Source organism: Dicentrarchus labrax, unplaced genomic scaffold, assembly GCF_905237075.1.
Source record: "Dicentrarchus labrax unplaced genomic scaffold, dlabrax2021, whole genome shotgun sequence".
In the NCBI taxonomy this organism is placed as follows: Eukaryota; Metazoa; Chordata; class Actinopteri; family Moronidae; genus Dicentrarchus; species Dicentrarchus labrax.
Genome location: NW_026136702.1, coordinates 8094152 through 8106626, shown reverse-complemented (window position 1 = coordinate 8106626; position 12475 = coordinate 8094152). Strand labels below are relative to the sequence as shown.

Here is a 12475-nt window from a genome sequence, read left to right as displayed (position 1 = left end):
ACAAATAACACTGTTCAGTTGACATAACATTTTATGCTATTTATGCTTGATGATAGCTCCTCAATCCCATTTGTTCCTTTGTGCATCTCAACACCATTACACTGCTTCTGATTTGCATGTATCTTCAAACATCCTTATAATTCAAATTATACTGAGCACACATCTCATCAACTGAAAGCTATAATTCATCCTTGTAAGGTTCTCCCAAAGTATGCACTCCCTCTTTTACCCATTTCCCCCAATAAATAGACTTCTTTCCCACACAAATCTCAGGGTTTTTGATTGATGTCCTGCACACCTGACTTTTTCTCTAATTTTGAGATACTCATAAAGCATTTATCTGCTTGTAAATATAAGACTTGCTCAGACTGATTTGTAGCATCCAAAAAGCCTGCCTTGTACCAAATGAAGAGCTATCAGAGATGATTTACAGGCCGAGATTACAATACAAAAAGATTTACAGTCAAGACAAGCCTTGGATTTTTTTATTCAGTTGTGCAGATACAATGAATTATAAATGTGAACTGCACCACAGTTAAACCACACTACGTTTATTTAGTGTAAAGTCTGTTTTCTTCTTTTATATGATATCAACGCTGATTTAGTAGTTATCTCTTAGAAGCATCTGCATGTGAAAATGATTCCTTTGACTCACTGATTCACTGAAGCCAAGAATCAATATCAGAATTGTTAAATACACTCAGGAATGGTTTATTGAGCTTTCCAACACCCTAAAGAAAGTTTCTGATGTGCTAATTTGATCACGGTTGTACAGAGCCTAAGCAAATGTCAGCAACATGAAAGCAGCTGTCGAGAAAATCCTACACATGGGAGCCGCAGCTAACAGTTTGCTCATTTGTTTCTCTAAGGAGATAAGCATGTAAGTGAGGATATACACAACACCTACAAGCACATACATGTGAAATGTAACACAGACGCTTCTCTTTATACTGCAATTGGAGCACTAAAATGCTTTTTTATTACAGTAAAGGAAACTGTATAACATCACTGTCGATATTAATGTGGCTGTGGTACTCCAGTGTTGTGGCAAAGAAAAAAAAATTTAATCCATGCATTGTTGTATAAAACCAGCAAGCCACTTCCTCTTATGTACTACCTGCTATGAGCACACACCGTGCAGGGCTTTTAGGACTGTGCATGGTATAAGGAGCACACACTGTAATTCCCTTAAGCACTGTGCATTACAAAAGGCTTTATGAGCAAAAAAACGGAAAAACAAAGCTAATTTTTCGTTGAAGAGCTGCGACCACCTAAAAACAAAACAAGGAGGAACTTTAATGAATAAGATATGGCTGTAGTCGCACCTGTCAGCGCTCTGTCATTATATTGATTTGAGCACTTTGATATTAGATTAGATTAGATATTAAAGGCAAAGCAAATTTATTTGCTCAGCACCTTTCAACAACAAGCCAATTTAGAGAAATGTTTAATTCTTAGTAGGCTTTTGTAATTGTCTCAATGTAGCTGTTGAAATTAGTTCTGAGTTCATGACCACAACAATATTTTGGGCTTAGTGTGCGTTCTTTATCATTAGCAACTGAAGATGCGCACTGACTTTTAAACCGTTAATCCTCGGCTCCAAAACAATTACTTCCATTTTTTAATCTTTGTGTAATTGAAGACAGTTGTGGCACATCCATTCACTGGTTTCTTCACTGAAAAAAAAAGTCTTTTGGATTTACATAAAAAAATTATGGACATCGGTTGCACATAATAAAGTTATGTTTACTCAAATTGATATATTCATGTTCTGTACATTAAATTATTATTCGTTAAACCAACATGACTTTCTTACATAAATTTAAAATATTTATTTGATGTTAAGTATATTAGATTATCTTCTGCTAAACTGACTGATTTTTTTATGTTAAATGAACGCTATTCTTTAATGTGTATGATATTTAATTATCATCAGTTGGACCAACATAATTTTTTTGCGTGAAGCTAACCTAACTTCCACAGGTAAATTGGACACTATTAAGTTTGGTATACTTTAAATATTTAAATTACTTTTATAAGATGATTGGTAATTTAAGAAATTAATTTCTACACCCCCAACCCCACTTAATCAAGCCAAATCTTTTACGGAAAATAAAAAAGGACGTGGTAATAGGCCGACATATCTTCAATTATTAACTCCAGACAGTGCATAACAAACATCCGTAATGACTAAAAATACAACTTGCTGTGTACTACCTGGGAAATCATATATATTGACAATTCAGTGAAAAAACAAAGTAAACACTATTTAATTGAAAATTTCCATTTATATTTATTAGAACATTGTTTCAAGCATCAAGAAGGAACGGCAGTTAAAGAAAAATCACCCCAAACCCTAAAAATAGGGGTAGTAGTCTGTTTCAGTTTGATAAAAAAATAGTGGAAAAAGAAGCCTCCCACTCACCCAAATAAATCAAACAATTGTAAGAGGTAGATGAAATAATGCATACAGTATTACCAGAAAAATACCTTTTTTTTCTCCCCAACAAAGACAGAACATTATTGGTGAACCAAAACCCGAAGCCAAAGCTACAGTGACCACAGGATGTTCCATAATGTGAACATTGAAACAATTATAGTGGCTTGTTTGCAATTACCAGTGTCCACAGTAAACAAAAATCACCCCAAACTCTAAAAATGGGGGGGGGGAATTATGTTATAGTTCCATTTAAAAAAAAAAAAAAAAAAAAAGCCTCCTACCCACCCAAAAGAAAAGTCCAACAACTGGAAGAGGTAGATGGTGACATAATGCATGTCTTAAGAAATCAAGCAAACAAGTTGGATAGCCTTTTTTTTCCTTCAACAAAGAAGAGTCCCTGGAGTCAGAAATGTGTGCAGGTTCGTGTGGATAACAGAGGGAGATTTGTGCACACCATTTAGCAGAACCTGAAGCCAAAGCTACGGTCACCACACATTAAAACTCATCTATGTACATACAACACACTGACAGAGAATTTTCATTTGAATACACACCTGTCCTTTTGCTCTATGGTACATAGCACACAGCCTGACCATGACCACAGGGTGTTCCATAATGTGAACACTGGTAATCGTAAACAAGCCACTATAATTTTTTCAATGTTCACAGTAAACAAAAATCACCCCAAACTCTAAAAAAGGGGGGGGAAATTATGTTATAGTTCCATTAAAAAAAAAACAAAAAGCCTCCTACCCGCCCAAAAGAAAAGTCCAACAACTGGAAGAGGTAGGTGACATAATGTATGTCTTAAGAAATCAAGCTCGAGAGCCTGGATAGCCAGTTCACTGATAAAGTCTGTTCTTCAGGACTTGGGCTTTTTTGGACAGTGCATTGCCTTCAAGCTCCATGACCACCTTCTGCAGCACTTCAAAGGTATACTTGAGTTCAGCAGGGTAGTTTAAGTTCAAAGAATATATTAGGCCAAACAACATGGCAGCAGCTAAGGGAACACTGTCCATATCCTGCATCACAATCTGGGACTCGAGGACAATGCCAATGTCCTCTGGTTTTTCACTGTCATCTCTGTGTTTCCAGACGTATATACCCATAGTGGTTTCCTCAATGGATTCCTGGAGGAGGGATTCATCTGCTGCCTGTACAATACACAAAAAGAATCAAAGTGTGATTACACTACATGCCACGTCCATATAGGGAATACTGCATATCTGTATTGAGTAATTTATTAAGATATCAAATCAAACTTTATTTATATGGCACTTTCATACAGAAATTAACACAAAGTGGCTCATAGAGGCTGAAAACCACACACATAACACACACTTTGATTTAAGCAATATTACCCAAGAGGGTAGGGACCGAGGCGCTTGCTCCTGAGCGCATCACTGTCATGCTCAAATGACGTTTAAGTACACCCTCTCGGGTAATATTGCGATTATACAACTATTACCAACAAAATAAAATGTATCAAAATATATTCATTTTGATGGACAATTTGCTCTCAAATTTAAAAAGGTTTTTGCGAGTGTGCATTCTTTTTACACTCTACAGGAGGTTGATTTAGTTAGATTTTTTTTTCACGAGTAACAATGTTTCTAAAAAATAAAAATAAGAATCATGGATGGTTATCATGGAGATGGATACAACAACATGAGATGGCGGAATAATATTGTTAGTTTTGAGTCAGGCGTGCTGTTATGCTGATTTGAGCACGTTCTAAATGTCTTGTTGAACAATCAGATTGCTTGGTCGGAACTACTTGTATAGATTAAGATCACTACCATATTATCTTACAAGTTAGCTGACTGTAAAGTAATTACAATGGGTAGATGTTTTAAAGCTTATACAAAATATGAAAGATAACATCAACATACTAAACCTAAGTAATACTTACCACATACTCTCTCAATAGATTCTCTGGGTCCTCGTTCAGGTAAACGCAGAGTGCCTTTATGACACATTCTCTTCCCAGATCCACGTCATCATCCTGAGGCAGAAAAACAGAAGCACAAGTTGTTTTGCTTGAGTTTGTCTGTGTAAGTTTGAGTTTGTCCCCCAGAGAGTATACTTACTTCATCCATGGGTGCAATGATGCCCCCTAGGCGTCTGCCAATCTGTCCTCCTCTGTTTTTAAACATTTTGAGCAGTTTCTCGGAGTGAACATCTAATTGCGATAGAAATCTGGACTGCAGGGGCATTGTTGTGATCCGTTTGAATTCAGCATTTATCTGAAAATGAGAATGATTACAGACAACATGCAATATGGCAGCAATTAATAAAAAAATAAATAAAAAAACGAACACCAATCAAGTAACCATGACCAACAGTAAGTTAAAATTAAATTAGAACATTTGTACAGGAGCAGAATAATTCAAAAAGTTCCTTGTTTTATTGCTTTATTTTCTAGTTATATTATGTCATGATCATACTTTTTAAAAAATCATCTATACCCTCCAAATATTTTCCGGCTGAAACTTGGTGACCCTTAAGTGTTCTTAACTTATTTACTTTGTGGATGTTCCTAAAGCCAAAACGTGGCTTGTTCCCATAAACTGCTATAAAAAAATAGTATATATTGATATTTTTTTCGACTTAAACACGCCAGTCTTTTAGAACTACTTCAGCCTGAAATATACATATAAAATATTAATTATATATTTTTTGTTTTTAACCCTTTAAATGCCAGTATGTTTACCATACTGTGCGAGATGTTATGTTAGGATAAACGTGGGATCAAAAAAAGTTGTTTTAATGGGTTTCAATGGGGCAGGTTTTGGCGCTAGGAACATTTAAGCCTGGATTTTGATAGCATTGCCATTTTAGGCTTAATTAAGGTACTGAGATTTCAATTTCAATTATTATTTTTTTTTAATTTTCTTGCAAATTTTAGCTATATTCATTCAACACAGCCAAAATGGCTTAAAAAATAAACAACAGGGTGGCTGGAAATATCCCCAAGAACACTTAAGGATTAACAATTGATTTAGTTTGGGAGAGGGTCTGCTAAGCAGCCAGCAGGTAAGTTACATGACTTTGTCAAATTAAGGTAAATCAACAGATAGGAATCATACAGATTTAATTTTAGTTTGTAATGTGTGAGAGAGAGAGTGTGAGTGAGTGAGAGAGAGAGAGAGAATAAATCACATACCTCGCCTACTTCAAAAAGTGCTGGCCATCTCGTCTGGAAGTCTCTTATCATTGGTGTGTCGCGAACCACTTCCTGTCTCCTATATGCAAATGTCTTTTCCATTTTCATCCTTACTGCTTCCCTGTTGTTCTTCTTCTTAACATCTGAAAGAAGCTCCATTCTCACACTCTCAAGACTCTTCTCAGATTCTCCAGTAGGATAGGGGGGACAGTAGTTCACTTCAGACCTTCTTGGTTTTTTAATGCCAAAAGCAGGGCTTGATTTGCCCTCTGGTTTGTGCTTGAGTGAGTTTATTGTCACCTCAGGACATCCAAGCTTTCTTAGGTGAGTGCGGTAGATTGCCAGTTTGTTCTTCAAGCTGCATTTCCATCCAGCATATCCAGAGAGGGAGCCTTTCTCAGTCAGGCAAGGATGCTTTGAGATTAGAGCCTCTCCAACTGTGTTAAAGTCTTTGTCAGAAACATAAAGTTTGTACTTAACAATTTCTTGCACTAGGCCCTCAAGAATGTTCGACTTCAGTTTAGGATCAGGAATAAACAATGTACCCTTTTCCCTGTAAGCTGCATTGCCCTGCGCAAGTTTCAACTCGGCATCATAACTAAACTGAGGAACACGAAAGATGCTCGGCCAAGATGACCGAGAGCCGGATGACTCTGACTCCGGTGAAGAGAGTATGTCAGTGTCAACACATCCACTGGACAGGGATGAGGATTCATTAAGGGAGTGATGGGCAGCTGAGGTGGGAAGGATATTAGCACACTGAGGAGTTGAGGAATCTGTCATGGCAATCACTCTAATTGTCCCTCTATCCTGTACTTCATCCATTGAAGTGAGGTTCATGAAGTCATTTCCAAATAGTGCATCCATAAACTGAAGTCTGAAGTCATAGTCAAGTCCACATTGTCTTTGTACCTCACTAACAAGTTCATTAACAGATCCTGGGAGTCCATTTTGAAAAGTCATCCTTTGGCTGCTGTTGTCACCCAGGATGACTTTGAGAAGTGTCGGGGCATTCATCCTTCTACGTCTCAGTCTGTAAAAAGAAGGAAAGTGACAAAAAGGAAAAAAAGATTAATGCTTATTGTTTTATGTCAAGTATTTTACTTGTGTCAATACACTAATTGATGCAACATGATGTTAGGTTTCTCATTTTCAGTTTACCACTTGGCCTTGAAGAAGGCCTTGGAGAATTGATTCTAGTCCCACTTTCATTTTGTAATTTGCCCAACTACTACCTGATAAAATCCATCTGTACTAGCTTAAAGTTCATCCTGAAAACTAGAAAGAGGTGGAAACAAATGAGAAGCCTAGGATGTGACCCACAAAAATCAGTGCATGCAATACAGTATGACCTATAATGGATATACAAAGAGATTTCAGAGAAACTCCCATGGGCAACAAAGCACAAAAAAATACAGTCTGAATGTGAAGAGAAAATAGATGTGATGATACACATGCAGGCAGATTGACAGACTCCAAAGACAAATGTCTTGTGACAAAATAACAAAACATACAACTCAGCATGCACATTACCATATCACCAAATATACGTGTGTAAAAAAAAGAGCAATTACTTTGGACTGAAAATATCTTATTGCAATTAACTGTTCAGTCCTACTATTAATCACCATTTTGGTGGTTAACCAACCTTTTATGATAATCTGCCTTTTTAAGGTTACCATATGACTTGATCCAACAGTGTAAGAGGCCAGTGGATAGGGGTCAGTGAGTTCACTGAGTGCCACAAGTTTTACTTCTCTGGATGGTGACAAGCTTAGCTCAAAGGCTCTGTAGTGTTCAGTGTACCACCCACACAGCACTTTCACAATGAGGAACAACATCTCATTTATTACACACATCTGACTAATTTCAGCAAACTCTGGTAATCCACCTACTGATCCATGGGCAACTATCATGCCATTGCTGTAGGCTATGCCATTGCTTGATGCATTCTTAGCAAGATGCACTTCAGATGTGCTAGGGCATTTTAGCTTTATAGCCTCAGCTACTTCCTCCTTCAGTACATCAACTGGAACTGTGGAGACAGTAGATACATCTAGGCAAGATTTACCATAAGACGGTGAGTTTAGGTGAAATGCAATCATCATTTGATGTTTTGAAGCCAAAGTCAGTGGTACATTCTTAAAGCAACTTGTGTGTTTAACAATGTTCTTAAAGAAACTATGTTTGGCTTCAAATCTCATTGTCCAAACTGTGACTAGAGGGCCAAAACACCTTATCATCTGCGGGTAGTGTTCTACATAGTGGTGTTTGGGTAGAAGTCTGACACCAGGGAACAGGTCTTGGTACCTCTGTCTGTGCTCAACAATTTTGCTTTCAAGGTATGAGATGGATTCATCTGTATGCACAGGAGCAACAACTAACTGCACAATATCTTTTAAATCCATCAACACAAGCCATGCTGGCTCATTTTCTGGGACAAGGGGACCTATCACAAATGGGAGCAGCCTCAGTAGGCTCCAGTTTTCATGAGCGTTGCCACCGATAGTTTTCCGACCCAAGAAACTTTGTGGTACAATATGTGGCTTGTTTGTTTTGTCGGACCATTTATAGGGGAAAGTCAGTATAGCTCTATTTAGTTCATCTAATGTAAATAACTTCTTTGATATCATTAATGCCAAGCAGTGGGCCAGCTCAACAGGCACAATGCCCTCAAATATATCATGAGCAACATCAGGCGGAAAACCGGAGACAACATGAAAATGAGACAGAGTTTTGGTAAAAATGCACTCTCTCTTAACTCCAAAGCAATGTGTACCCTTCTCACAAGATGATTTTACATGATCTGCATGGCCAGCTCTAGTTCTAAGGCTGAAAGCACCGGTAGCAACACACTGATTCCTGAAATCACAACTCTTTGCTGTGCAAAAGCGACAAACGTAATCACCAGAAAAATTTTCTATGAACCCTGCAATACCATGCGCGCCCAGGTTGTCAGCCACAATACTCAGTACTGTACCTTTAAGAGACTTACCTAATAAAGGCACATACACACCATAGTCCTCGAGAATTTTAATATCTTGAAGAAGGGGTTCCAAGACTGTTTCATAACCATATGTTTTTACATCAACACTTTTGCAAAGCACTGCAAGATAAATAGATGATAAAGATGAGTGGGAGCCTGGTGGCAGGTTACCTAGTATCCAGTAAACACCACAAAGCTTGTGTTTTTTCCTAGAGGTGCCTAGGGGATTGCAGGTCTCAAAATCATCCACATACAGACGCAGTGTTATCCGTAACTCCTCTGCATTTAGGAAGCTGTTTGCGTTAAAATGCAAACCATCTTCAGGGGACCTGAATTCAAGAGATGGGTCAAGTTCAGTGTCCTGCTGTCCTCTATGATTTTCAATTATCTTATCAACAATGGCCTTATTATTTAAAATTTGTTGCAAAGATTTCAACAGTGGGACATACTGAAAGGTGTGTTTCTTTTTATGATCAAGTATGTAAGTAACTGGTTCCACAACACAGAATTTTTCCTTATAAAATTGTTTACGTTGATATGAAGTACTAAGAGGGCCGCCTTTTTCAATTGCTTTTGGAACAGGGTTAGATGAGCATACTGCTGTGGTGATTTCTGTAACTACAGAGTCATCAACTTGTATTTTGTGATGCTTAAGGATATCTGTCACAACACTTCTAGATACTGTGACTGATGCTATGTTTATCAAGTAGTAAAGTTCTTGCAAAAAATCATCAATTGCTGTACCTGGCACGTGGACTAAATATTCCAACTTTAGTAAGGCTGCTGCAAGCTGCTGCTCAATTGCACTTGGAAGTGCATTGTGTTGATCTCGTGAAGAATCAGAAACTTCCTCTAACACACACTCCTCATCCTGGCTATCAGCAAACAAATCATCTAATGGTGGAGATGCTATTGTAGTTGTTTTTACAATACCTGGTAGAAAATCAGATAATGTGTGAGGTGTGTGCCGGCGACTCTTATGAGACTTAAAGGTTCCATAAATACTTGTTTGAAAACTACAGCCAACGAACATGCAACCTACATTTTCATTTTTCTTCAGATGTGTGTTGATATGAACAAAAAACTCCCTTTCATTAGCTAAATTTTTGCATGCACATAAGTGACAGCTGAAAATGGACAACTCTTTTCGTGTCTGATTATCTTGTGTGGAATGCACTCTACTTTGATGGATGATTAAAGCATTCCATGTCTTAAATGTACAGGGACATTTAGAATACGTACATGGATAATTTATGGTGCGTCCAAAATGTGGGTGTTTGAGTTTATAATGGTGAAGTAATTCAGACCTACTTTGCACAGCGACTGAACACCCTTTACACTGCCACATTCACTAGAGAAAGAGAGACAAACAAATGGAAGTTCAACTCACTGACACACATCCTACAGAAATAGAGCAAATCATAATTTAAAACCATAATTATATATTATAAATAACCATAATTTAAAAATGCATAATCTTGCCAGTTTATTAGGGAACACTCTTATGTTAAACCAATGCAGTCTAATCCAGAAATCAATAAATCTTACCATCATAAAAGTTAAAGCAATATAGTTTAGTAATTGTTGAAAAAATTACAAAAAATTACAATCACAGCCATTTTATGTGGTTTAATTGTGGTGCCGTTAAATTATTTTGTGAAATCCTGACAGACTAATTATTAGAAACACTTCTCCAAAATAGTTTCAACAAAAAATAAACATTACACCCTTAAAGACAGTAGGATTTACAGCAATTATCATTACAATATTTTTGAAAATAATATCATCATAATCATGAGAAATCCATTCATTCTTGTTTAAACACATCCAGTAAACCAACAAAAGCAAGTGAATAGTAATACTCACCACTACTACAGAGCCTTTGACACAGCACCCAGAGACATACCTTATATCAAATATTGGTCTTGGATGGAGGATATCTACACAGAAAAAATAAATAAATGTTAAAAAGAGCTATAGTTGATAATGAACTAAAGGCAGTGTTTCCAACAGATTTTCAGGAGGCTAGGGGTGCGATCGGACCGTCCGACGGGTGGGGTGGGGGGGGTGCGATCGCGGTGTATTAAATGTTTATCACCATTACAGCGCAACCTGTCCATGTGCCCGTGTTTTGTTTGTGTGTGTGTGTAAGTGCGTGAGCCTACTCGCGCGAGAGAGTGCAGGGAAGGAGGGGCTGACAGAGAGATATGAGAGACGGTATATTTTTTTTTTCCCTGTGACAGACTGTGGCGGACCCATACGAGTTAATTAATGGAAAACACTGAAAGCCTAGCAACAACGACAGCTGAGAATATTACTGTCAAATATTGGTATTGCCCTCCTTATAAATTTTTTTTAAAATCGCAGGCCATGTCTGCTCTGATACAAGTCAGTGATCCTAAAATGTGTGTTTCTCATCTACAATACACATTCTACATCTCGGAGGCAACGTCTATCCAAACTCGGAAAGGCGAGTGAGAGTCGGGTAGCATGTTGCTGCGGGAGAAGCAGGTCAATGGAGCTGTGCGCAGTGGACGTGCACGAAAGAACAAGCATGTCTTACCGAAAGAAAAAACAAAGCAAAAAAATAAATAAATCAATCAATAAATACTCAAAAATCGAGTGTGTTTCTTATTAAGTAGTAGGCTCCCCAAAAGTCACGGACTGTATATAAAAAAAAAAAACATTAACAACATTACTTTTTTTCCCCCAAAGGGGTTAATTTGAACGGACCATAATCACCTCCATAATGGGAACAGCTGAACATGACGTTAAAGTACACTGCTGAACCTCAGCATGGCAGAATTGATACTAAGATACCTACTTTAATATCGCCTAGTCCATTTCGTTACAGCAGCCATGTTTCACCAAAGCCAATGTCAGAGTTACCCATCCCCCACACTCGTTAACTTGTTTAATACCTCCGACAGGTGCCAATTTGAAAAGAGAATAGACCTAGGCCTATGTTCTATGAATTTCCCCATACAAACTAGTTGCCGTGCACACATTACGTTAACAGACATAAAAACTAATAAAGATAAAGATATGAAGATAAAGATATTCAATGAGGGCAGGCATGACCGCTACCATTAGCAACCAGTGAATGACCGCAAACGTTAGCATGAAGACTGACTTGGATTTACTCGACATTACCGGCAAATAAAAAGCCAAACCTTTTCAAATCTTGATTATAAACACGCTGCTTCTAACACTGGCTCATATTTGACAAGTTTTATTACCTTTATGTGTCCTGAGAAGCCCAAATCCATAGAAAATATCACAGCGAGGGAGAAAATGGCGGAGCCTGCAGGTCTTCAGCAACCGTTTCCTGTCCAGGAGCCCGCCCTTGAGGCGGCCTTTTCGCTGATAAAACATAACTTTTTCCTTTCTTCTTCAAATGATGGAGACATGTAGGTTTTAAATTCCTCAATATTGAAATGCTTTTTAAAGATTTAATCATGTTTTGGAGAGAAATATAAATTAATTATGTAGCATATACAAAATGCATACTTGTAAATTGAACAACCCTCCTTCTTCCATTTTTTCAGTGTTCTATGCAACTATTTGCTCGTATAGGACTGGAAACGAACCCTTATGTGTGGATTCAAGTACTGTTTCTGGTTCTGGCTTGTTTGCCACAATTTTTTCTGATCATGCTTTCGTTGTCCTTAGTTGATAATGAGAAGCGTGTGCCGATTAAGCTGTTGCATGACAAGGAGCTAAACACTTGTTTTTGGTGAAATCAGTGCTGCCTTTTTGACCAGAGACAGAAATGGGGGATTTTGTAGTTGGGCTTGATTCCTCCATTCACATGCCCTGTTCCCTATGTCTGCACCAGACCTGCCACGCTATTATTATTATTACTATAACCATTTTGGTCAGA

General features: G+C 37.7%; 1 protein-coding gene across 11 annotated transcripts; it reads right to left on the bottom strand.

The window, feature by feature from the left end:
* Positions 1–3176: 3176 nt before the first annotated feature.
* On the bottom strand, positions 3177–11930 carry LOC127351307 (uncharacterized). Of its 11 annotated transcripts, none has more exons than XR_007880853.1 (7): positions 11832–11930; positions 10459–10532; positions 9835–9943; positions 5607–8921; positions 4531–4686; positions 4353–4445; positions 3177–3594 (listed from the first exon to the last, which is right to left on the bottom strand). XR_007880853.1 is itself a non-coding variant. In XM_051378690.1 (7 exons), exons 4-7 carry the CDS (start codon positions 6621–6623, stop codon positions 3283–3285), a joined length of 1578 nt encoding a protein of 525 aa, XP_051234650.1. In that variant the 5' UTR covers positions 6624–6639; positions 8602–8921; positions 9337–9525; positions 9904–10597; the 3' UTR covers positions 3177–3282. The 11 variants fall into 11 exon arrangements, 5 of the variants coding, with proteins under 5 accessions (XP_051234650.1, XP_051234671.1, XP_051234682.1 ...); XM_051378690.1 differs by lacking the exon at positions 11832–11930 and adding an exon at positions 9337–9525 and having other exon boundaries at positions 5607–6639; positions 8602–8921; positions 9904–10597; XR_007880852.1 differs by lacking the exon at positions 11832–11930 and having other exon boundaries at positions 10459–10597.
* Between the last annotated feature and the right edge of the window lie 545 nt (positions 11931–12475).

Excerpts from the sequence above, each read along its gene's own strand:
- LOC127351307 (XM_051378690.1), bottom strand. The coding sequence starts at position 6,623 with ATGAATGCCCCGACACTTCTCAAAGTCATCCTGGGTGACAACAGCAGC. Across the intron at positions 4,687-5,606 it reads CACTTTTTGAAGTAGGCGAG|ATAAATGCTGAATTCAAACG; the intron begins GTATGTGATTTA and ends TCTCATTTTCAG. Across the intron at positions 4,446-4,530 it reads TCATTGCACCCATGGATGAA|GATGATGACGTGGATCTGGG; the intron begins GTAAGTATACTC and ends TTTCTGCCTCAG.